Below are 26629 nucleotides of genomic sequence, written 5' to 3' on the forward strand. Positions count from 1 at the left end.
AGGCTATTAAACAGGCACCTTTTAGTTACATGTTTTTGCAAACTTGGCTTTATTTTCCCATGTGTGAATAATGGTATTACTGATGGTCATTATATCCAGTGTCAGAGTCACAGCGTGCAGCTCACACGCTCTATTAGCAATGGAGTTACGCCAAGGCCCACCAGAGTTGAGTCTTAACCATTCAAGTGGGTTGCTGGCTAACACCACTTGCTGTGAACAGACACAAAATACAAGTAGTTATTCGCTGGCAACCCTTATGGCTTCTTACAGTTGAATTAAAATATAGAATAGGTTAGATTCAGAATTAATCTGGAAAGGCAGAATTATACTTCTTGGGTAGAATAATTTGTAGGTGAATGCATTTTAAGAAGTTATTTAAATGATCTTGTTCATGGCAAATTTCAAATTGTAGACTAACTCACTACCCTGTATCAATGACATCTCTGTAAATTCTGTAATGACATGCAATTTGTGTCGAAGTCCCAGGAGATATCTATAAAGACTAATTAAATATCAGCAATTAGCAAAAGCAATATATCAGGTAAACAGAAATTCTGTTCTCATGTGGTTATTTCTCAAGGCTAAATACTAAAGCCTTTATAAACCTGCAATGTCCATCGATCACAGAATTATATAAGCATAAGCATTTAAGGGTGGGAACACCTCTGCCCTCTGGGAAACATTAACACGGTCAAGACACAAACCAGCCTCATTCATTTAAACTTGTTTTCAAATGTACTTTAAGTCTTAGTTATACAAAAGAAAATAGGATTTCACAGTATTTGAAAAAAAGGTAGTTCTCAGAAAGCTTATATAATTAAGAACATTTTGTGATATGTTTATGCAACTGGGCTGCATATTAATATGTCCTTTTATTACTTAACAGCAGTACAAATTCAGTCTTTATGGTCAATGACACACTCACCTCCCCAGTGCTCATCACACACTGTGAACAAGGTGGTTTTATTGGCTAATCCTGGGAACACACTGCTGCACTCCATAACAATAGCCTGAGGAATCATTATGATGCAGGACACAATCCAGATAATTATAATGCTGTTCCTTGCTCGCTTGGCTGTGCTTTTAAACATCAAAGGGTGACAAATTGCATACCATCGATCCAAAGCAATGCAGCTGAGTGTTAGTACAGACACAGAGACTGAAACTGTCTAAAGAGAAGGAAATATTATATAAATGTATTTTTTTCAGAGCTTTAAAAATTTATTACATTTTTTCCAAGTTTAAAAAATTATTTCTATTTTCAACATAGTTAGATCTTTATATGCAATTATGGAATAGAAATTATTCCCAGAAAAAGACTCATTTTAAAACCACTTCATACATATTTAGAATAGATATCCGCATCTGCTGTGGTCTCCCTAGAACCTACATGACAATCCACAGAACAGGATCCTACCCAAACTTGTGTAAGTTAGAATTAGACAACATTAGACAACTGATTAGACCTTTTTTCTTTGTACAACAACTTTGATTTTTTTTGTTTTCTACATTACATTTGGATACCAGTACCATCATTTTGCCTGTTCAGTTCTCACAGGAACAATTGAAATTCATGGTCTCATAAAAACAACAACAATAAGCTTAAGGCAGGCTCAGTCATTTTACCTTCTATCCAGTATAGGAAATGACCTATCGCTTTAATTTTACTCTTTCACTTTGTAGACTGGGTGATCATTTCACTTTCTCTTCAGATTTTCTTCTACTAGAATGGAGCCTTTGAAAAAAAAATTGTGATTTTGATTGTATCAAATAGAGGACATACTTGCTGGAGAACTGTTGTCCTTGACAACATGGCTACAGTTATCTGCTTAAAATATAAATTGTGCTGGAGGTACAGAGCTGATCACCTGCATGCACTCAGAATTCTGTGCAATTCTTTTGGTTAATAATGACTGAAAGGCCAAGTGCTTGTCATTCTAGTATGTCCAGTCTAACTAGGTATCCTCAGAAAAGGTATTATTTGTCAATCATTTTGATGCAAGTCCACTGGTCCACTGATGCAAGTGGTGCAATTATTGCTTAACATCAACTCCCAGTGAACCTGGATACTTTGAGTAATTCTGAAGAATGCAAAGTAAGTTACTAAACACATATGAAAGCCTGGACTCCCTTTGGAAGTTTGGATTCTGTGTCCTGGACACTTGTGTAGCTGTTAAGTTCCACAAACGCAGGGTGTAAATTACCATAATTCTATTTACAGCTATTTTTATTACTTTATATCCCTACTGAATTATTAAAAAAGATCAAAAAAAGTGGAAAGCATCAGACAAAGGTCTCAGAAAGTGCATTACTCAAGTCTAACAATCAGATGGACTAAGAACAATATTTATTAAGCATAAATATATTCACGAGTTGAACAATCCTGTAATTCTCAGCAGGTACCCTGAGATACGAACTTTAGTAGCAGGCATAGACATATCACTAGTAGGAAGAACCTATTGCTCTTTCTCTTTTTTTGTACCATGGGTAACGCATATATAAACACAGTAAAATGATACCTGTAAGTAGGGGATCACTTTGCAGAGGGGCTGCCCAAAGAACCACGTTTCTGTGATGTCGACTACTAAAGTTGCTGGAAGACAAGTAATTGTGACCAGAATGTCAGCCAGAGAGAGATTCACTATAAAATAGTTGGTAACTGTCCGCATGTGATGATTCTTCCACACTGCAATGCAAACTGAATTTGGAAAGATGAGTTAGCTAGATGGAACTGAGTTAGGGAATGTTTCAACAGGAAAACTCTTGGCTTTGCAGAACTAAGGAAATGTTTGTGTCCTTTGTTTAACACATGATATTTGAATATGTAGTTCAGTGTGTTTTCTTCCATGTGTTTTCTTCCAGAGTGGAAACAAGAGGCTACATATGGAGAGAATCTTAGTACATAAAGAGTAGTTTTTCACCATGGGAAACAATCTCTTATATAAAGCAGCTCATTTTCCTGCCAGTATTATCTTCTCTAAGTATTCACATACCTTTTTCATGTCTGTTTTAATTGATTGGCTCTAATCTAGAGTGATATAGATAAACCTTTGTAGGAGCTTCTCTTTTTCTCATGATAGTGTGACGCTTAATTCAAATTGCTACGATGTGGAATCTTGTAAACTGCACCAAGAAAACAATCACTTTCTAAAACATTTTCCTAGGCATAATATATCTATTGGCTCTGCAGAGAATCTATAACAGTTGTCTGGGTAACTGAAATTTGAGATAAGTGAATAAAGATAATTTTTGCAGTATTAAGTGATGACCATTTTAAATGTGTGTTATTTTTGATGACAAATACTGTAATCGAAAGTGGCATGTAGCAGACTCTTTACAAGATGTGCCTCTAAAGCTTGTTTTATAGCTTTTCTTTTCCCCTTTTTTCAATTTGAAAGGCTTTCAGAAGGAGACAAGTCACCCCTTTAACAAAGTTTCATTAAATTCATAAGCTAATACATTAAAAATGCCAAATCTGAGTCTGAGAAACTAGCCTAAATTTTTTTAATATCTTTTGAAGTAAAATCCAGAGAGACTGTAGCAATAAATGGCTTTTGAATGCTTTAGATTCAGAAACCAGAAGTTCTTTAAACACTATTCCACAAAATTTTCTGAAAATGTCACAATACTTCTTGTAAGAAAGCACTGCAACCCATTGTACATCAAAGGTTCTTCTCCGGTAAACAATAATTCATCCATCATGCAAATCTGGATGAAGTTTCAAAGTTTCCTTAATCTCTCAGGATATAGCACTGTGCTTAATTTAGATATATTAAACACATCACCGAACACTACAGCATAGCGAGAGGGGTCCTCAAGAGGTTGTCCAAATCTAAAACAGAATCAGCTAGTTAAGTCATTTTCTTATTAATCTAGCTAACACAGCTGGAAAAAAAAATACACAGACTTTAAGGCACATAAGCTCCTGAGATCAGATGCTTTTTCAGATCCTAAGAAGAATGGTGTGTCCGAAAGGTTGTGTCTGTCTCCCAGCTGCATCAGTTCATCTAATAAAATATATTACTTCATTCCACGAAACTTGTCTTGTTTGAGTCTGTAGACCAACACAAGTACAGCAAGACTACCACTAAGTCATTGCTGCCAAGTTTACATTTTAAACTCTGTTACATTTGAAGATATCATGCCTCTCTCAATTACAGCGCAATGTTCAACTATCTTCCCTATTAAAAAAAATTCTTCTAATGTCTAATCTACTTTTCTTTATTTTTTTCCCTGTACACAGGAAGGAATGAAGAGTTTTCCCCTGCAGCAATGCTTCACATATGTAAAGATTACTGTTGCATCTTTCCTCAGTTCTCTTTTTAGACTGTACAACTTCAGAATTCTTAATCTTTCACTCCCAGTCATGTTTACAACCTCTGCAACCATACTTGGTGTTGTTCTCTGTACACTCTTCAGACTGTATCATGGTTGGAGTGCAGTGCCCAAAATCAGAAGCATTGAAGACCTTACTAGAGCTTTAGAAGGAGCTGAATTTAGAACACTTCTAAATGCTAGAAGTGTGACTATGTTTAGACATTTACTAGTAATGTAGGACAAAGGGAAAGCCTAGGTGGCCTCCAATTTCTCTAAGAGAAGGTGATTTTTATCAACTGCCTTTAGGACATAGGCTTCCAAGTTTCATCCAGAACCCCTGCTGTGCCACAACAGATGTTCTTCATATATTTTAATGCGTTGCAGACATGGTTCCAAATTCTAAAGCTTGTATAAATTTAGTCTTTGATATACATCTATCATGGTCCTGTAAATGCAAGTCAAAACCCCTCTGCAAATCTCTTCACTCTTCTTGTATGTTTTTTTTGGGAAAATATCCCAGAGAATCTATTTCTTCTATTGTTTTCTTCCTAAATACAGAATTTCAGGTTCCCTTAGCTACAGCCTCAGATATCTAAAAGGCAAGGCTTATAAATCAAAAAAGGAAACATATTAATCGTATTTGCTTTCTATTTTGGAAATTTGTTACCTACTAAAGTAATTAATTCTATAGCATTGCATGATAATTACAAAATAGCTGTCCAGAGTTTGTCATAGTCACTTGGTTCATGGGATCACTACAGTTATAACTTGCATTATGACAATGCAGACGCAGTACCTATCAAGGAAGATAATACATTGCATCCCTCTGGAATGTTGTCCACAGCTGGAAATGCAATGCTGCAGAAAGAAATTTCAAATGCTATTTGACTTTCAACAATTTAAACACTAAAATTCTTAATATTTTTGCTTTTACTTAAGGCTTGGTCTTTGTCTTGAGTGTAATTCATATTGGAAGTACGGTCCTGTCACACACTTAGAATCATAGAATCATAGAATCATAGAATCATAGAATAACCAGGTTGGAAGAGACCCACAGGATCATCGAGTCCAACCATTCCTATCAAACACTAAACCATGTACCTTAGCACCTCGTCCACCCGTGCCTTAAACACCTCCAGGGAAGGGGAATCAACCACCTCCCTGGGCAGCCTGTTCCAGTGCCCAATGACCCTTTCTGTGAAAAATTTTTTCCTAATGTCCAGCCTAAATCTCCCCTGGTGGAGCTTGAGGCCATTCCCTCTTGTCCTGTCCCCTGTCACTTGGGAGAAGAGCCCAGCACCCTCCTCAGGTAACAGTTAATATTAAGTCACAATGTTTTTCTGTACTTTTGATTTCTTTCATCAACAGGCAAAAGTAAAATAAAACCTTGTCTTAAAAGTTCAGAGTCTGGCTACTTTGTTCTTTTGCTGTGGTTTCAACAGTCCTACATTCTACTCGATTCAGACAACTGCATGATTTTCAGCCAAAGATGTCAATGCCTAAAGGTGCAACGTTTAAGTACTTATGTAAGTTCTTTGACAAGGCCTGTTCTCATTCCTGCGCTGACCTGTTTGGGGAAAACACCTGAAGACCAACATTATTTCTAGTAAAGCAAATCATTAAGTTAACAAATGTGAGGTCAATCTCATTGGCAGCAAATGGTTTCAGAAATCAATTCATAGCATTTTGCATTTTGTGTTCAAAGCTTCCTATCAGTATGAGCAAATGAAACCTCATGATACCCCAGAGAGCTAAGAAAATATTATCATTTTCATCCTTGATGCAAAGCAAGTGCAATGCAGAACAGAAGTCATTGAAGGCCATAGAGTAAATCAGACACAGACTGAGAAACCTAGACTCCTAATTCCCACCTCTGTACTAAGCCTTCCAGATCACGCTGGCTTAACTTGGATGGAATTTATATGAACTCCAGTTCCTTCTATTCCTCAGAGAAATATAAAAGACTATGCCCCTTGCTACTTAGGAAGCAGCAATTGCAGAAAAGCCAATATACAGAAATTAGCTCTGAATTCCTTTGAATACTAATCTATGGGGGAAAGAAAAACCTGAAAGGTGGAAAAAAAAATTTACAAACACAGAAATGCAGTATAATTCATTACTTTAGATTTCTCTGTTTATACTTGTGTTTCCCCTTTGGACTTAATCTGTTCTTTGCAACATAATTTTCTATTCTTTGCACTGCACATAGCACAAAAGCATCTTAATTAGAATGCTTATATGCTACCATAACAATTAAATATCCCAGAAACTTATTCCATGAATGTAAAAAACCCCGAGTTTATGTAAAAAAGCTTCTGAAGAGAAAGCCGTGTAAAACCAAGCCAGCTTTTCCCTCATTGCCCTCTGCTGGTTGTAGCATTGTTGTCAACCTGCACAAGCGTTGATAATGTTTTGTGTTCAGAGCAAGTCTAAACAGAGCTGTGAGGATTTGTTACGAGTTATTTGAATAGGACAGAATAGTATCATTTGCTTCAAGTTTCCAGACTTGACTTTCTGAGTCTACTACAGTACTAGGTCATTCAGTAGTGCTGGACAACAGCTTCATTGATACACCAGTGATCTACCAGGTCATCAAGAAAGATGCTGTAGCCTGTGTTGAAAAAAAACTTTTATTTTACAGACAAGACAATTTGGTATACTCTCCACTCTCACTCCTTTAAACACGCATTTGCATCTCAGGTGGTTCTATAGAGAAGTGGAGGCACTGAGCTCCTACATAAACCCTAAAGAAACACGGTTGAGAAAAGAAGCTCCATTTGAGTGTGAAATGCCATCTGCATTTCCAGAGTGAAATTGCAGAGAGCTGTGGCTTTCCACTCAGCTTGGAGAAGAGAAACAAGGATGAGAAAGGTTAGTAAAGATTCTCGACTGAGAGTATATCTTATCAAAAAGTACTCCAAAATAATAAAAGAGGAGATGAGGCCAGCACTAGCCTTTCTAGAAACCTTGGGAGACACCACAGAGTTAACAAGATGCCTGCTTAGTTAGGGCACAATGTAGTGGCCCAGCTGAGCTCTTCAGACCTCTGCTGAAAACCTATGAAACTGCAAAAATAGCTCTAACTAAAACCTCCATTTAGAAATACATGAAAATCAATTTAAAATTAAATGCAACCTTTGATGTTCCCAGGTATAAATAGGAGTGAGGAAGAAAGTGGGGAAAATCGTATTAATACAGGCATTCAAGAAGAGAGGATCAGAATTTTTTTTTAAAAGTGGGAGAGGCATGTGAGAGAAAGGAAACTGAGAAATGTGTTCCTACTGTGCATGACTGCTAGAACTCTGCTGGAACCTAATTACCTCCTAGAGTATTTTATTATTTTCTGTATTTTAGTTTTCTTTTTATAAAATGTCTCAAAATTACAGTTAATAACTTCACTGCAAATGAAAACATGCACACCAGCTTTCCCAAAAAGCAGCTTTTTTCCTAATGGTTATTAAGTAATCCAGCTCTCATACCTCTTTCATCTCACGGCTGATGCTTTTATTTTCTTCTGCCAGCATCGAGGGAAGAGCTTTAAGCAACACGAGTGTTATTCCTGTCTCTGCCACATAGTGTCAGTGAAGGCTCGGAAACTAACTTGCATTGCCAGGCTGACAGGGTCTGGAAAAACTTGTAGAGGCTTTCACCAAGTCAGGATAGTTCTGTTATGATACTTGTTTCAGAACCCATACAAATATTCACAATCTCCTGCCCCCAGAAAGCCTCACAGGCAAGTTCCAGGAAGGACTAAACGTAACAAATTCAAATCCAAGTTAAAATTTTAAGACAGATGCTATTAGATTTCCACCAAGAAAAATTACATACCTCATTATATTCCTGAAGTAAAAAACCCTCTCACATAGGATGGTACAATGAGATTGGTATTTTTCATGTAGAAATTTAGTCCCTGTTGATTTAGTGTCCTGGGGCATTTTAATTAATGGCTGTAATGCCATCTATTCAATTAGCATAGCTCATTGATTCTCAAACTGGATATGAAAACAATACAAAGGCTCCAGCTGGTATAAAATGCAGCTGCTTGCCTCCTGGAAGATTTGCACTGTCTTGAGCATATTAAATGTGCTGCAGTCCTTCCACTGTTGGACTGCTGGTTCAGCTGTCAATTTATTTTTTTGCACGTCAACCCTAAATCATTTCCCCAACACTCCAGAAGTCTTGTCAGTCTCTTATTCAATGGGTCATTGTCCAGTGTGACTTCTTGGCCAAAATAGAAGTTGAATTTCCATAACCAGCAATACCTGACATTTCCTTACATAAATGAATGACACTACTTCTTATCTCATTTTTGAGGAATAATAAATCCCAGATGGATGTCAGCGAAGTGTTGCCATTTTCTTTCCTATTATACTAAACTTCAACGATTTTATTTTGCTTTGACAATTCAGTACCACAAGATTTTGGCTAAAATATCCTAATATGCCCACCCAACAATCATTTGGAGGTAATGCTGTGATTACAAGCACTGGTCATCAACATCTCCAAGTGCATGAGGCAGAATGCTTCTAAAGAGCTTTACTGCTGAACAGTATTTTATAGTCAAATGGTGATAAAAAATGTGTTAAACACATTTGAGTCACACATTGCTTATTCTCTTCTTCTTATCCCCACAAAATAGCTGGCAATTAAGTGGTCTTCATATGGCATTCTCCCCCTTGGTCTTTTTAGTCATGCCATTACTACAACTACCTAAAAGGAAGTTGTAGAGAGGAGGGTGCTGGCCTCTTCTCCCAAGTGACAGGGGACAGGACAAGAGGGAATGGCCTCAAGATCCACCAGGGGAGGTTCAGGCTGGACATTAGGAAAAAATTTTTCATGGAAAGGGTTATTGGGCACTGGAACAGGCTGCCCAGGAGGTGGTTGAGTCACCTTCCCTGGAGGTGTTTAAAAGACGGGTGGATGAGGTGCTGAGGGACATGGTTTAGTGACTGATGGGAATGGTTGGACTCCATGATCCTGTGGGTCTTTTCCAACCTGGTGATTCTATGATTCTATTCTATGATTCTACTGTGAATCAAGGTTTGGGTGTCAAGCAACACAATCGTGTCGAGAGTCAGGCTGAATAGATAGGCTACCAAATGGGATTCTAGAGAGACAGAGCCCCTGCGGAAATACTGAGTCAATACATACTATTGTAAGGAAAAATGCTGTCACTAAACTACTTTCTTTATGAATGATTCCTGATTGAGGGTTCTTCTGCTTTAAGTTAAGAGTCTAAAAATTAGGTGCCTAAGACTAAGCTTATTTTATTTGTTTTAGGAAGATTTTTCCATGACTCTTTCAAAAACTCTATTGATGATCTTGATTAAGGGTTGAGAAGCACTTTAACTAAATTGAAGGGTATATTTAATTAGGGGGTTTTGAAACCAGCAATGAGAACAAAAGATCTAAAACAAAGTGATATATTCTGTGAACAGGGAGATGATATCTACTTCCTAGGCTGTCCATCTCTTAATCACTATTAAGCTCTAAGCTCACACATTACTTCATTTTTACATAACTACTCTTATCTAAAAAAAAAAAATAAGTCCAACATAAGACAAGTTGTATGCTGAGAAAGTAATAGAATCAGAGAAAGAAGAGACCCTTTTCATTCAATATTTATTATAAAGGAAATATTGAAAAAAATCCTACAGCCAGTAATAACACCCAGCAGATAAGAACTGTCCTTGAATACATGATGTGACAGCTAAAAAGATGGGCAGTATTCTGGGCTGCACACACAAAGGAATTAAATAGCCTGGCAGTAAGGTGATAGCTCCTCATGAACAGAACACACTAGATGCGTCAACAAATTTGAACAAATCATAGGTGCATGACAAAAGGAGTAGGTGGTTAGGTCATGATCCCTATGTATCACACATAAACAGGTATATAAGTGTGAGTTCCATCACTTTTTTTTTTTCTAGTGAAACTCTAGGAAAAAATACTGAAACTGTAAGAAATGTAACTGCATAACATTGGACATATGAAATCTTTAAGTATGTTTTTGAACACCGGCTTCACTGGAATTTACTAATGGAGAACTGTCTCCAATAAAAGACTGTGAATGTCTACATAACTAAAATAGATATACAGCAACTATTTTGCTTGCAGCAATATATTTCTGAGATGTTTTCTAACTCCCAAGTGCTCTTTTGTACTCATGCTTTTAAAGAGACTGAATTGAGGGCTGGGAGTTGTTCATGTTCTCCAACCCACTTCTGTGTTTTCTGTAGTGCCTTATTATTATGGCACTAGATTAAAATATAAGAACTAAATTCTACTTGCTGGAAGTTTATATGTGCAGATTACAATTGGGAGTAACAGCACAAGTGTCTAAACAGTACCAGATTAATTTTCTAACTCAGTCTCATTACATAATCTCAGACAATTGACAATCTTTGCATTATCACCAGAAGATCTGCTATGCTATAAAAACAGAGTGACAAAAATGCCAGGTTCGGTGAGTTCTGGATGAAGTGAAAGAAACTATCGCAGAGTGCCCTGAGCTAACTGTACTGATTAACACAGACATTGGTTATAAATTGTCCCACCATACACACACACATATACACAAAAGTCTTTACAGGTATTAATTGGTAACTCCAGTGCTTTCTGCAGATATGGCTACAGTGAATGACCAATCTTTTCATAATCACATTTGATACACTGATTTCTCTCTACATAGTAAAAATAAAAAGCCTACAAAATCCTCACACACACTTCATGTTAGAGATGGAAGGACCATAAATATAGTCATCATACTACACATGACACTACAATAAAAAGATTTCACACTTCAGTATGATTCAACTTAAACCTGCATGACTCATTAAAATCAAGGCATGCTCCTGAAATGCTGTGCAACTTTGAAACTATATGCATCAAAATGCATGTGACAGACTTTGGAAAATGGAGTTACATCAGGAAAAAACCTTCAATGTCAGGTTTTGTTCCTAATGTAGATGTAAGAATGCCATTTTTTTAATGAGAAAATACAATTCACTGCTAGTCAACAGCAAATATCTTGCATGTGTACAACTTTTGAATCTATACCCACATTGCCAATATAGTATTCCCCAAACTGGGCTAAAATCCTTGCTGAGAACAATGAGACAGAGCACAATTCAGTCAGGGTTGCCTGAACCCTCAGGCTTTGCAGCCTCTGTCCCCTTCCCAGGCACTACAGGGCAACGTGTAAGCTGGGATCAGGCTGCTGGGAACAGGGTTTTCAGAGAAAGTTGTGACACGCCTCTTTTGGGGGTCACCTCTTTGGCTGGGAGTTGCATTTAAGCTCAAGTTCTCACACTCAGCGCAGACAAAGACCACGTTGCAAGCGTGTGTGTGCCTTGTTGATTTTGATCATAGCTCACACCCACTGGCTTGACCTTCCAACCTTAACCTCAAACCTGCTTCATCACTCTGGATTTGTCTGGCATTTGCTGAGAGATTACTGAACCCTAGTAAAGATCACCAGATGTACCATGATCTTAGGTACTGTAGGACTGAGCTGGTGAATGCACTGCCCTGTCAGTCTCCCTGCTGCCCTTAGCTCCCACCTCTCCTTCTCCTGGGGAACAGTTGATTCTAGCTCTCTTCTTACAAATTCCTCTTTTGAGATGTACAGTAAATCAGCTGAAAACAGGTTTCACTTGACATGCAACACAGAAAGTAAACAAAACTTTAAGCATTCCGAAACATTCCTTTTTTTGAAAGACAGTTAAAGCAGAAAGTGACAACATCTTTCATTTTGTTTGGTAATGTCTCAAAGGCATTTCTGTCTGAACAGAACTTCCCTGACTTGAGGCAAAGATGTGTTACTCTCTGTCTTAAGTGGTCTTGGAGTTGTGCAGTTGCTGAATAGCTCTGCTGGTTACTTTACTTCTTCTATAGACAGATTATTCTTTCCAAACACAACTCACTATTAAATTAATACTAGGAAGCATATACTGCCACCATCAAGGCTGCATCTATTTTAGGTTTAAACAGCAGATCTGCTCTATCGCTCCAACAGCTTTGAGACTGCGTAAAATTAAAAGTTTCATAAGTTTATCAGGACTATGTCTTGAAACTAAAATGAAACAAAACCAAAAACTTTCAAGACACCAAGCATCTCTTGCAGTTCATCTTCCTTCTATCTTGGGCATCGCCCTTTCTCAGAGTTGAGTTCAGTAGGACGGCACTATTCACACCAGGCAGAGTTGTCTTTCGACACAATCAATAGTAAAGGAAAGCCAAGCTGTCCACATTCTGGACTCTGATCAGAAAGCACATAGAGTAGAACTAGTTACATATCCAGATACAAAAATCTAGAAAGAAAAGGTCATAATTTCAAAACAGCTTCATCTTTTAATGCTTTTTCTCCTTTTTGTGTATCTCACAAGGGTGTGCATAATCCCAGTATTATGCAAACACCAATGTATCATACTTCAGTTGGTACTCAAACTCTTACATAAACTGAGGTCATAGTTCTATGTCTTAGGTAGGTATAAACATTGCATCATTTCCTATGTGCTATCTTTTTTTAAGATGATAATGTGACTCTAGTTATTATTTATCCAACAGATAAAGGTGACTCTCATGCTGATATTACAAAAATAAAGGCCTTTCAATGCTAGATGCCCCAAGTAATCTGGACAAAATTAAATGCAGTAACTTAATATGCAATTAAATGAAATATGGCTCATCTATGGCAATGAAATAGGATTCATAAAGATAAAGAGACAGTTTAAGAGAATCCATGACTCATCTAATTTTACCAACACATGTATGTATGCATAGACCTCGGTATATATATCTTTAAAATGAGAACAGAGTAGCATTTGGGACAGTTGCTTGTTGATGGGCATTGATTAGGACTCTGGTGTTAGAACTATACACAACCAGTCTTCTCCAGTACTAAAAAAAATAAACTACAATGAGTAAAAACGAAGTGAATGCTGTTGATCTTTATGAGTCAGACTACAAACTCTTTGAGGAAAGCACCACTGTTGGGTTCTGTACAGATCTCAGCATAACTACCCATTACTGTAAAATAGATAATAAATAATAGAGCTGTCCAGAGAAGAGCAATTATAATTGGTTTCATTCTGAGATGGAAAGAAAAACAAGTGTCACCAGACTGTGTGAGTAAAGAAAGTTTCTGAACTGCCTCACTGATGTCCTGCATGGTTAGTTAGCCTTAGAAGCCAGCAGTGCCGAGGACTTTCAAGCTGGGTGCTGGCAGGTTGTGTGTGCTCAGTAGCTCAGCTCCTGCCAGCTCTGGGAAGGGCTGCCAAGAGGCCCAGCAACCCAGCTGGTGGGGCACCAGAAGGCTGCTGCTTCTGCACTCAGCCTTTGATCAAATCAAGAGCTCTCTGCTGTACATTTGGGTTTTGATGGAGGCATGTTCCTTGAGGGCAACCATTTAATTACAAAAGTTCTGACACATGCGAATGAAAACCAAGAACCATTCCCATTCTTTACCTGTATAGATGGAGTTAAATGTATGGAGCTGTACATTATTCATCAGTCCCTTGTGGTCTTATTCCTCCTTTTAACTTCTGCAACTGATTAGTGTGGAATCATGATGTCAGTAACCAGAGACCGCCGTACATTCTAAATATATCTTTCCTTATTTAATAATCAAGTTTTCTATTTTTAAGCAATGTTCATCATGCAATGTTTTCAAATAAAGAAGAAACAAGTATTTACTCTACAGTCAACATACATTCATTCAGAAATCCTATGTTTTGCACCAGCTGTGCAAAGAAGCTGCAAGAGTTTCATTGCTGTGCTGTGCTGTAAAGGAATCTTTTGGCCTTGTTGGCAGAACAGAAAGTCCTTAAACGCAACACATTCTGCTTCTAGTAATAAACAGTGACTGATTGAAGAAGAAAATAGGACAGAGCATACTGATGTTATCATCTGGATTTCAAATTCTCTGAATGCTCATGTAAATATGTCCTAAAAATGTCTTCTGTTTCTTCTCAGTGGCTTGCACTGAAATGTCTGTTGAGCAGCCAGTGTGGGCACACAGGAGAATCACTGACATGAAGCACTGCACTGAATGAAACTTCCATTCAAATGCAGTCACTTGCTAATGATTTTCATCTTAGTTGGTTTGTACAGCAGCTTGGACAGTGTCTGTCAATTCTCCTAATTAAACTGAAAGCTAAGTAGCAATGCAGACCTTGTTATATGCTACTATAAGAAGAATTCCTGCAGTGCAGCTCACTCAAGAGCCCAGTAGATGTCAATCAAAGTTCAAGCTTCTGATTGTACCCTTGGTTGTTAATTAACTGTCCGAATGCTTCAGTCTAGTTTATTACTAATATCTGAGGGATGTGCTGTGCCTTCCACTTGCACAGATGTTACTGCTGGTACACAATCAGACACTTCACCCCATGTGAAAACATAAATCAAAATAAGAGGCAAAAATATAATTTTTCAGTACAACACAGGAAAGTGGAGGGTCTTTCCTAATTACTTAAGTGCTGTCTAAATAGGACATGGAAAAAATAGAATCATAGCATTGACTTTACATGTCATGCTAGTCCAGCAGTGTTGGTTAAAAATAAGCAGTGGAGCACACTGCATCATTAAGGAGGACAGTATAAAGCACTATTAGCCACTAAAACTTCCATTAGAACTATTTCTACTCTGCTTCCAGAAGATCCATAACTAAATCCCAGATTAATCTTGAATATGGATTTTTCAAGTAGGAAACATAGATTCTCAAAGACTTCAAAATGTCTACTGTTCTGTATCAGACTTTTTTAGTGGTAGCCAAATAAAGTTTCACAAAAATATCTTTGGAAATAGCATGAGGCCACATCCATTTCTCTCCTCAAAATAAGGCGAGCTTGCAATCAGTGCGGTGTGAGTTTTCTTGCATAAAGATGAGGCTGTGTTCAGCTAATGAACACCTGCACCTGCAGATCCCACAAACAACTTGCCCGTAAACAGAAGCAGCAGCTTGGAGAGGTGAGGTCTGTGTAATGCACAAAGGCAGTTTAAAGAGCAAACAGCTCAGGCAGCAGCAGTTGAAGTAAAAGGAAAGGTGGGTGGACAGCCAAATGCCAGCTTCCTTCCTAAATGAAAAGATAATGCGCACAAATGTCAGTGAGGAGTTGTTCTACACCAGCACCAATATGGTCTCTATTTGCAAGTGCACAGAGAGGAATGCTTTTCTCCTCGTAGCTTCAGGGGAAAGAAGTGTAAAAGGGGTGGGAATCCCTATAGCTGAATATTTGACCTTGAATCTTTAAATACGAAAGGACAGCCTGTTCACAGAATGGGTGGCAGCAAATAGCTAAACACAGGTTGTTCTTCTAAAACCGTCTTTGTTCAAGATCAGAAAGAAGCACACCTTTCCTCCTCCTATAAACTACTGCCTGTTTGTGAAGGTGCTGATTTTACACTGCCTGTCAAGCTGGCTGCCGAGCAATGGGCTGAGCAAACATGCTCAGGCTTCTGAACAGCTTTAATGTAACCTCTCCGTCTGAAAATTCACTGGTTTGCCAACGTGCACGCTGAATGTTCACATGCAGTCAGCACACCATTCCAGAAACACAAACCAGAAGAGAAACAGCAATAAAACCCCAACAATATCATCAGTCCATCGCAAGAAGAAAAAAAAAAAATGAAAGAAGCCTTGCGAAATATTCTCTTTGGCTGCAATCTTGTTTGCATCGTGCCTCGGGGAGCCGAGAGAGCTTGCAGATGACATGAAAAACATGAATGGAAGCCCAGAATGGCGGGGCTGGGCGCTCTAGGGCGCCGCTCCGTTCATGAGAATTGTCCCTGATGCAAATTCGAACCTCCTCATTCCTAAACGGAGAAACGATGGAGAGTAACCCGTTGCCATATCTCAGCGGAGGGCAGGAGCACCGCTCGGGGGGCGAGGGCAGGGCTGCTCCCCGTTCCCCGAAACGCTCCCTCATCCCTCCCTCCCCCGGCTCTCGGCTCCCATTCACGCTCCCCCGCCCGCAGCATCCTTCACGGATGAATGGGAGAAGGGGAGGAGGCGGGCTCGGAGGCGCCGCCTCGCCTCCCGTCCTCTACGGGAGCCGCGGGGAGCGAGCCATCCGTCATCCCTCGCCTCGCATCCTCGTAACAGGAGCGGCTGAGGGAGCTGGGGGTGGTTTAGCCCGGAGGAAAGGGGGATGAGGGGAGACCTCATCGCCGAAAGGAGGTTGTGGGGAGGTGGGGTCTCTTCTCCCAAGTGACCGGCAACAGGATGAGAGGGAACGGCCTCAAGTTGCTCAGATTAGCTCTTAGGAAAAAAAAATGTCTTCACCGAAAGACAGACACCGCTGGCAGAGGGAGGAGGTGGAGCCCCCATCCCATTCAAACACAGGGGGATGGAGCGCTCAGTGATCTGGGGGTCAGAAGCGGAGCCGCCGGGACGGGACGGGGTTTCAGCACCACGGGGCGCCGGACAGCTCCCTCCCGCGGGGCCGGTTCCCACGCTGCCCGCCCCCCCCCCCGCCCCTCCTCACAGCCCGAACTTAGAATCACAGAACCTCAGAATCACAGAGTCACCGGGCTGGAAGAGACCCACCGGATCATCGAGTCCAACCATTCCTATCAATCACTAAACCATGTCCCTCAGCACCTCATCCACCCGTCCCTTAAACCCCTCCAGGGAAGGTGACTCAACCCCCTCCCTGGGCAGCCTCTGCCAGTGCCCAATGACCCTTTCTGTGATTTTTTTTTTCCTAATGTTCAGCCTAACTTCTAGTGACACCCACGTTTCCAGCCAACCCCCCACCATGGCAAGTAAGAAGTTTGGGGAAAGGGGAGGTGGGGGGTGCGACTCACCCAGGACGTTCCCGACGAGCGCCACGATGAAAACGACGATGTAGCCGGCGATCAGCGCCCATTCGTACTCCTTGGGATGCAAATACTCCTTCCAGAGGTACCGCAGGAACTCCTCGTCGTCGTAGTCGGAAGAAGGGGTTAAAAGAGCCTCCCGCGTTTCGTTTAGCTCCGAGCCGGTCGTCCAGTTCCTGCACGGAGGAGAAGCATCCTCGGGTTGAATCCCGGACATCCCTGGTGGTTGGTTCGGGGGCTGGGAAAAATAAAAAAAAGAAAGAAAGAAAGAAAGAAAATCCCCCCCACCAGAGCCTTTCAGAGCATCCGAGCTTTCTCCCGCCCGTCCATCGAGGCTTGTGGTTGTCAGTGCTCAGAGCGGGGTGTGGGGAGAAAAATGACGCGGGAACTTACGGGAGCCAATGCGGGAGCAGGATGGGGATCCGCGTCGGTCCCCAACACACCCCGAGAAGCCTTTTCCCCGGCCGGGCAGGGGGCGCATCCTCCGAGGACGCGGGATGCGGGTCCCCGGTGCCGAACTGCACCTACCCTCGCTGGGAAAGTCACGTCCGTTTCAGACGACGCCGATTTTCCTCCCTCAGAACCGCACATAGAATCATAGAATCATAGAATCACCAGGTTGGAAGAGACCCGTCGGATCATCGAGTCCAACCATTCCTATCAATCACTAAAACATACACCGCCCCGCCCCCCCCCACTCAGACCCCCGCATCTCTGCGCTGCCCCCCGCCTCCCCCAAATCTCTGGCTCATTCACCCCTCTGGTTCTCCTCAGCTTCTCACCCCTCTCACACAGACCTTTCTACTCGAAATACCACGTTTTCAACATACCTGGAAGTGAAAGGCGCTGGAAGGCTGCAGAGGAAGGAAGAACAGGGTGAATGAGGCCATTAAAAATGAGTGGCTAACGAGGCTGTCTCCTGTCAGTGTTCCTTTTAACACTGGGCTGAGTATTGGTCTAAAACAGAGGAATTAATCTTCTTGGGAAAAGCCTTAAGAGCACTGATCGGGCAAGCGTGGGGTTTCATTAGATTTGAAGATCACCGAGTTCTCACTGTAGGCTTGAGTTTAGCCTGCAAACTCCCTGTGCTGAAGTTGTTTCAAACATCCAGTTTAGGATTTCTAGACAGCAACTGCCCCTTAGCTATTCCAAATTGAGCTGAGCTGGCAGAAAGCAATTCAAGAGATCCCAGAAGTGCTAGCTAAACAGCATGATAGGATTCCTGGTTTCTGGTCATTACTTCTTGAATTATTTTCATACTTTTCCTGATTTACAGAAACTATTCCTCTCTCGTGAGACCTCATCTGGAGTATTGTGTCCAGTTCTGGAATCCTCAACATAAGAAGGATGTGGAACTCTTGGAACACATCCAGAGGAGGCTACAAAGACGATCCAAGGGCTGGAGCACTTCCTGTACAAGGATAAGCTGAGAGAGTTGGGCTTGTTCAGCCTGGAAAAGAGAAGGCTCCAAGGAGATCTGACAGTGACCTTCCAGTACCTGAAAGGGCTACAGGAAAGCTGGGGAGGGACTGTTTACAGTCTTGTAGTGATAAGATGAGGGGGAATGAGTATAAACTGGAGAGGGGCAGATTTAGACTAGACATAAGGAGGAAGTTCTTCACCATGAGGATGGTGAGGTGCAGGCACAGGTTGCCCAGGGAAACTGTGGCTGCCCCATCCCTGGAGGTGTTCAAGGCCAGGTTGGATGGGGCTTTGGGCAGCCTGATCTAGTGGGAGGCATCCCTGCCCATGGCAGGGGAATTGGAACTAGATGGATCTTTACGGTCCCTTCCAACCCAAACTATTCTATGATTCTATGATCCTGTGATAGTATGATTCTATGATTCTACAGTTCCCAGTGTACAGTTTCCCAGTTAACATTTTCCCAGTGTACGTTTCCCAAAATAAAAGGGGTAGGTCTAGACTTGTGCCTCCCTGACTGAAATAAAACACCCTCGTATTCAGGTAATCTGTTCAATTCCTAGCTGAATAATGAGTCTGATATAAGCATCACTTCCATTGTGAAATGAATCCTTAACTCTCAGTTAAGGATTTCTGTGCAGAGTCTGCACCTCCATAGGAATGGAGGAGCTCTACTTCCAACACATGAGCGTAATAGAGAGGCAGATATTCATAAACACTGTAGTGCTTAGCTCTGGGCAGTACTTGAGCTTCCTGAACTGCTCTTTATAGGTATGCAACCTCCTTCCCCGCCTCCCAAGTCCATGACAGCTTATCTACTATCAGTGTTGCCTTTGGGTACCTGTTTGTATGGACCTGGTCTCTTTGCTTTAGTTCCCTGTAAAAGAAAGAAAAAAGCCCTTTTCCAATTACATGGGGAAGTTGAGTGGCCTGTTCATGCTAAACATGTTATACACTTGGATATCTAAAGGTAGGATCAGGAACTATCTTACATAAACTAGAAAGGCAGACTTTGCAAGCACCATAAATAAAGACTAGACATCTGTAACTAGTGAAAACATCAAAGGTTATATTAGATAAGGTATGATTTTTGGGAAGTTATTTTAACTCCTCTGAGAATGTGGGATTGAATGTCTACTTGGTACACAAAAGGAGATATTTTTAAGAAGGCTTTTATGATCTTCATTAGTGGTGAAATGACATAGAGCGTGACCATTTGGTGATTAAAAACAGAAAATCACACACATGCTTCAGCTTGTTTCATATGTTAAAATGTTTATTCGTATTTCCAATATTGGCTTCCAACTTGCCATAAAGTCTGAAATAAGTAATGCCTTTTTTGACATGGTGTGCTTTTTTCCTTCATCCTTGACCAATAGTAAGTATAAAGGTATAAATATTAAGAAACAACACGTCTTTATGAAAAACACATCTTAGGCCTCATTATTTTTTCAACAAGATTACAAGCTTGATTTATAAAGACATAAATAATTGATTATTCAGGTTGATAAACTACATAAATTTGGTATTCTTAGAGTACTGTAAGACATTTGCTTTGGTTGATACAGCACATTCTGATTAGGAAGACAGGATGGTAAAAAATCAATATGGCACATATTATACAGATTGAAAATGGGCTAATTAACAGATCTCAGAATGAAATGACAGACGAAGAATCATCACTGAGCCTGCTCATTTCTACTGTCGGTTCTTGGTTCTGTTGCACTCATCGTTCAATGACCTTGAAGAAGCTGACAGGTGATCCAAAGATGAGAGGTAATCAGCTAAACACACTCATGAATCTGTAGCCAGAAGGCTTCATGTGATCCTTGGTGGCATAAATAAGTACACCTGTGAAAACAGATTAAGGTAAGTAGAAGTATGAGTGACACTTGACTAAGCAAAAATATTCTCAGTGTACAAAACTGTGCTACTGAGGAAGTGCTTTTCAAATTGAGTCATTTTAGCTGTACATATCAAGATCAAATGCCTTTCTGGAAGTTAAGTGCTAGCTGAAATGGGAATTAACTCAGGAAAGTCTCCTGACCTGTAGTATGCAAGAGGTCAAACTAGATGATTACAGTAGTCCCCTCTGGATTTCTAATTTGTGAAAGTGCATTAGCAAAATAAATTCACCTGATGAGTTTTAGTGCTGATTTTCTTTTGATTATACTATTTGCATCAGGACCAATGCAACAGTTGAAATTGGTTCCTTTCATATGCAAGTGAACAGAAAATGCTCAAAAATTATTATTTTTTAACTTTTTTTTCAGTTCAAAACCTGTTTAACAAGTGGTTTTACAAACTTCAACAAACAAAGAATATGCTGGCTACCCAGCACTTAAAAGAAGCATAAATTCAAGGTTACATCTGTTAACCTTCTTACCTCATGAGGATACTGCCTGGTACTTTATTTAGCTAAAAGGGTCACATACATTGATATCTTTTCTAATCTATAACTTTCCATCACTAATCCAAAAATACTGAAATGAAATCACCAGCCCTAGAAGATATGCCTTGTGGCTTTCAATGCCACTTATTATATGATATTAGACCATGTGAATATAAATCAAACACAATTTTATGCTTTATTGCATCTGATAGCTCACAGGAACTGACATTCATAGAGAACAAGCCAGCCCTACTACAGCATCCAAGTTTATTGCTTTGTCAAACACGTTCCCCCCTCCATAATAATTCTACTGCAGACTTACATTTTTATTAATCACACAAATAAGCAGCAGTTTTTCATATCTTACAGACTAGGCCTTTCACTGTAAAATCTATTTGATTCAAAGGATTAGCTCCACACTAGGCTAATACCACGTTAAATTAGGAGCATTTTATCAAAGCAGAATGAATTTTAAAGTGTTTGCAAACTTGGGATAAGAGAGTTGGAGGATTTCTGTTCAGCCTTTGCTGAACATTTTAATAAGCACTTCCATTTTTGGGAAGCAAACCACACAACCAGGGCTGCTGAAGAGAAATTAACTGCTGTACTGCCAGCAGAGACCAACTGTGTGACTACGTCTTTCCTTCCCATCTTCTTTTCACTGCTCTTATTTAACAGCTTTTTTCTGTCCCCTTTTTCTCCCCTGTGGAATGCGCCACATGACAGCGCAACAGAAAACCTTACTGTTTATTTACCTGAGCAATCCTGCTCAGTCATGTTCCCAATTTTGTCTGTGAAGCCCCTCTGATATCTCTCCTCCTAGAACTGTGTTTCAAGGTGGAAATGCTGCTTCCCCAGCAGCAGCAGCAGCACTAAAGTAGCTCTGAACCACTTACTGGTGCTGGGGAAGCAGCACTTCAGTGGGGTAAAATTCAGCAGGGTAATAAGGGTAGTAACCATGAAGCAGTAAGGTGTAAAGAGCTACAAAAGAAAAACAAAGGCTGTGTTTTTTGTGAGGAGAATGAATTAATCAGCAGGTCTTATAAATGAACATATCAATACTCCATCACACAATGTAGCAGCGTATTTCCTATAGGCCCCTTCTTGTCTTAGCATTAATTCAGTGATAATTTGTAGACTAAAGAGGCAAAACTACTTTTAATATGAGAGATATTATTGAAATCCGCTGTTGAATTTTTGGAACCACTGGTGATATGAGAAACATCCAGCAATTAACCTTGTTTATCCAGTGTCAGGCATTTTTGGTTTTGTATGTAGAAAGCAGGATTCTATTCAGCAGGATCCTGTTTTAAACAATCCAAGAGTTTGATAAGGTAACTTTACCCAAATATAGCAAGAATATGAGCCATGTTCTATTGATTTATTAGCTCAATGGCATCATTAAAATGCGGCAAAGCTTTTTCTACCAGTGATAAGAAAGATCAGCAGTTGGTGATATCATGCCATCTTCATTATTAATATCCATCAATGCAGAACATATTTGGAGTAAAAAAAAAAAGTCTGATTCTAATCTCAATCACATTACTAAAAATTAGAAATTACTTCATTCTTGTCAGTAGAGTTATGCTGCTCTAATAAAAATTAAAATAATATACTGCATAGTTGTGCAAATTCATGTGAACTGAAAGGAATATGAGTCTGAGTCTCAGTTAAAATTCTATTGTGCAACCTGGAACTGAATTGTGTGGATTCATTCCCATATATTACAGGTATAATTTACAAGGTGGCAAATTTCGTATATATAAATAAAAAGGACCCTGCTTCTCCATGCTTCTCTTGAGCTATTTGCCTATTAACAGTCAAATACTAAAAGGAGTTAAGAAAAAAAATGACTTCGATTAGGAAAATGATTGTGTTCCATCTGCAGTGTTCACTTCTCCACCAAGTTTACAAATATTTGAAAGCAAACACATTTAATGATTAGGGCATAGACTCAACCTCAAGGCAATCATTCATAATATACCTTTCCTGAAGAGGTCTCTGAGCTGAAAGAAGAGATGGAGGCTGAAAGAGGAATGCCTGTTTACTGTATTTTTTTTTATTAAGACAAAGCTCACCCAATGATAATTTCAGTCAGCAAGTCTAAATAAGTAAAAAAGAAAAAGTTCTTCTTAACTTTATGTTTATGTGAATATCAGAACTCATTGTTGTAGAAGATACGGCAAATATATTACAAGTCCATTAAAGCTCTTAGATGAAGCAGTTTGGATGCAACACTGAGGCCAGAGAAAATGTAACTCCAAATCTAAACAGTTTCTTAAAATTAATTTCCCTAGCATCTGCTCCTGACCCATCTGGAAACAGCACACGATCTTTGGTACGATTTGAGACAAGATGGATGCTTTCATATTAAGTATTTTGAAGAACAAGAAAGAAGAGGCACAGAGCTTCTTTTTTTTTTTTTTTTTTAATAAAGAATTCAATTGCTTTAAAGGACTTTCAGATGAATAAACAACCAGTGCTCTAGAAAACTTCATATTATGTGTAGTAAGGGTTCTCATGACAATTAGATCTCTGGGTCTACCCTTTATAAGATGCAGCAAGGAACAATTTCTGTTGTGGAGAATGTACATTTTAAGTAGAGAAGGTAGATTAAGAGTGGGAAACAAAGCAGTAAAGATGATTTTAAGTGTTGTATCACTTTCAGTATACGAAAGTTAGATGACACAGACCTATGACCTGTATTTACTCTATTCAAGTTTGCTGACCTACTGATGTAAGATCAAACCAAAACTATTATATTGTCCTGTTGCTTTAGTCACATTGTTTCTTACTTTGTTCTCTAATCCCTCAAAAAACCTGGTCATAGTGAATGAGGTGAAAGATCTCTCTAATCAGCATTACAGCTCTGGCAGTGACCACGAATAAATGTGTAGAGGAGAACATAAGGGTAAAGCAAGTTTGCAATGATATTTGCCATCATTGTCACTTCCCATCTTTGAGCAATCTGCAAGTTTGTGGCTTCTTGAGACAGACCATTATGTCTGGTTAATAAATGAGTCTTTACATATTTTCCCCAACAATTTTGCCTAATTTTTTTCTGAACCCATCTGAGTGTCTAGTTTCCACTGTAACTAAAAGCAACGGTTTCCACGGTTTGTTGCCATGTTCCTCCTTTGCTACCTTTAAAATTCTCAGTGGATAATTTTATTTGGTTTGGTTTTCATATATATGTGTTCTGGTATGTAGTTGTCACACCAGAGGGATGGGATATCATCCACAGGGATATGGAAAAGCTGGAGAAACTGGCCTGTGTGAATCTCATGAGGTTTAACAACGCCAGATGTAAGGCCCTACAGCTGGATCAGAGGATGATATGGTTGAGATAAGCACTGTGGAGAAGGGCTTTGGTGCTGATTGATGACAAGCTTGACATGAGTCGGAAATTTGTGCTCACAGCCCAGAAAGCCAAGAGTATCCTGGGCTGCATCAAAAGAAACGTGGCCAGCAGGTCAAGGGAGGGGAATCTCCCCCTCTGCTCCACCCTTGTGAGATCCCACCTGGAGTCCTGTGTCCAGTTCTGGAGTCCCCAACATAAGAAAGACACACAACTGAAGGCTCTGAGGAGACCTTAGACCAGCTTCCATTACCTGAAGGGACTACAGGAAAGCTGGGGAGGGACTTTTTACAAGGGCTTGTAATGACAAAACAAGGGGGATTGGCTTTAAATTGGAAGGGGGAAGATTTAGAATATCATGGTCATGTGCTGTCTGCTAAAGTAATTTCCAGCTTTTGCAAGCCCCTGGACTCCTCCAGAGAACTATTGAAAGAGAATTGAATCCTGTGCCATTGTCCAATATAGCATAAACATAACTTGTATATCCTACTGAGTATCTTCCTTCCTTTTGAAAAACTGCCTATCACATCCTCACGAAAAACAACAATTCCAGGTTATCTGTCTTCTATTTCAGGTTTCAAACCTGAAACAGAAGCATTCATACATACAACCTTGTTTTGCTGGGTTTTTTTGGTGAACTGTTTAAATCAGATCATAATCATTCAGTATTTATTTTCTGTCACTTGTTTAAATTTTGTTTCGTTTGCCCTATATACTACACTTCATTTGAGCACAGAATTCTGTAACTTCACTATGAGATGAATCATCTCAAATGCTGTACTTTTCAGCACACTGGATTTCAGTTCATTATTTTAAAAACTTCCCCGTGACTATTCTTATTTTAAATTTCATCAGTCAATTTGATTTGCTGTGGATGGACTAAGTTTCTTGTGTCAGTTCTATTTTTTTCTTCAAGTTTCTCCTGTTCCTAATTAACTGACTCTGCTCTTCTTTATGCTACTTCTCAGACACATATTGACACCGCACTCTCTCTGTCCCTGTGTATGGTACTGACAACGTTTCTCATTATATCTTCTCTCAGAGATTTTATAACATCTGTTGCTACTATTCAATAATATGACCTCTTGAGATTTCCATTTTTACATTAAGTCATCAAGAACAAGACAAAATTATTTTGTCATGAGAATAGTTCACAAAGCATCAAAATCATTTGTACCCGTGCCTTTGCCCGCTCTCTGCTATTTTGTTTCTAAAAGTGTGTTTTCATATTCAGTTCATGCACTTTTTATATGGCATTTAAAAGCTTTCTGCTGCCTAGATAGTTTATTTCATAACTACTTAATTTTTTTTTCTAGATTAATAAAGTATTTCAGTTAGGTAAATGAGAAGATCTTGATTTCCTCCATTTTTTTAATGAACTGCTACATGAATATTTACCTTAATCATTCAATGAAATGCTAACAAGAGCTTTTAAGGGCTATACACTACTTTTCACTGCAACATGCAGAACTTTGCAGCAATTTCCTTAATTGTTCTAAGGCTTCTTGTGATATAAAAACATACTTTCTGTACCAGAAATTGAAGATACTATGGTATACAATTTCCGAAGGCAACAAAGAAGTTTTTTCACGTTTTGATCTGACCCCTCTTGGACAGGATGCTAATCTTTCAGTCTATGGAGTGAAAGTGCACATTTGTGCCAGCATAAACTTCACTTATTTGCTTCTATTCTAGTCTTCTCTACCATAAAATGCTTATTTACTAAGGAGATGGTTAGAAGGAAGTCTGAAACAGAACACAATTTCTGCAAACAGCTTGATTGTTCAGGCTCTAAAATGATGCTGGGTCAAAATTAAATAAATAACAGTAATTGTCTCTTCTACAGAATCCTTAAAGCTAGAACCTTTAGTGGTTTCTCCAGCTCCCCTAGTATTGAATATTGCCTTCTATCTTCATCTCTTACTGTCCATTGCATATTTCAATAAATCTTGCCTGGCTATGCATCAAAAAATACCATCAGTACTATTAGTTATCCAATGTCCTATTAGACAGCAACTGGCACAGTTATTTACTTTGTTAAACCCTGTAAACCAATAATTCAACTTGCAAAAAGAAGAAAAGTTAATAAAATGAAAAAAACCCCAAAAAATTAAAAAGCAAAAAAATGCCCAGAAGGAAAGGATATGTTAAAAAACCTAGATACAGACCAACCTTGTACCGCAGAAATTACCCTAGCCTGAATATCACATGAGTCTTTTACTGAATTAAACCCATATTTTTGTATCTGTGTCTAGTCATCTTGCATTATATGAGACAAATCTAGCTCTAGTTCTCATGCCTGAGAATAACAGTCCTTATAA

The 26629-nt window shown here is 39.4% G+C and overlaps 1 protein-coding gene across 1 annotated transcript in view; it reads right to left on the reverse strand.

Moving 5' to 3' along the window:
- The window catches only part of HCRTR2 (hypocretin receptor 2), a 37196-nt gene extending 19837 nt beyond the window's left edge, over positions 1–17359 (reverse strand). Inside the window, exons 1-3 of the mRNA XM_069850939.1 lie at positions 17125–17359; positions 2520–2698; positions 926–1169 (exon numbers count right to left, since the gene is read on the reverse strand). Of these exons, the coding sequence (XP_069707040.1) occupies positions 926–1169; positions 2520–2698; positions 17125–17353 (652 nt within the window). The 5' untranslated portion in view covers positions 17354–17359. The remainder of the gene's footprint in view (positions 1–925; positions 1170–2519; positions 2699–17124) is intronic.
- Positions 17360–26629: the final 9270 nt, after the last annotated feature.

The sequence above is a fragment of the Phaenicophaeus curvirostris genome, chromosome 2, assembly GCF_032191515.1.
Source record: "Phaenicophaeus curvirostris isolate KB17595 chromosome 2, BPBGC_Pcur_1.0, whole genome shotgun sequence".
Taxonomy (NCBI): Eukaryota; Metazoa; Chordata; class Aves; order Cuculiformes; family Cuculidae; genus Phaenicophaeus; species Phaenicophaeus curvirostris.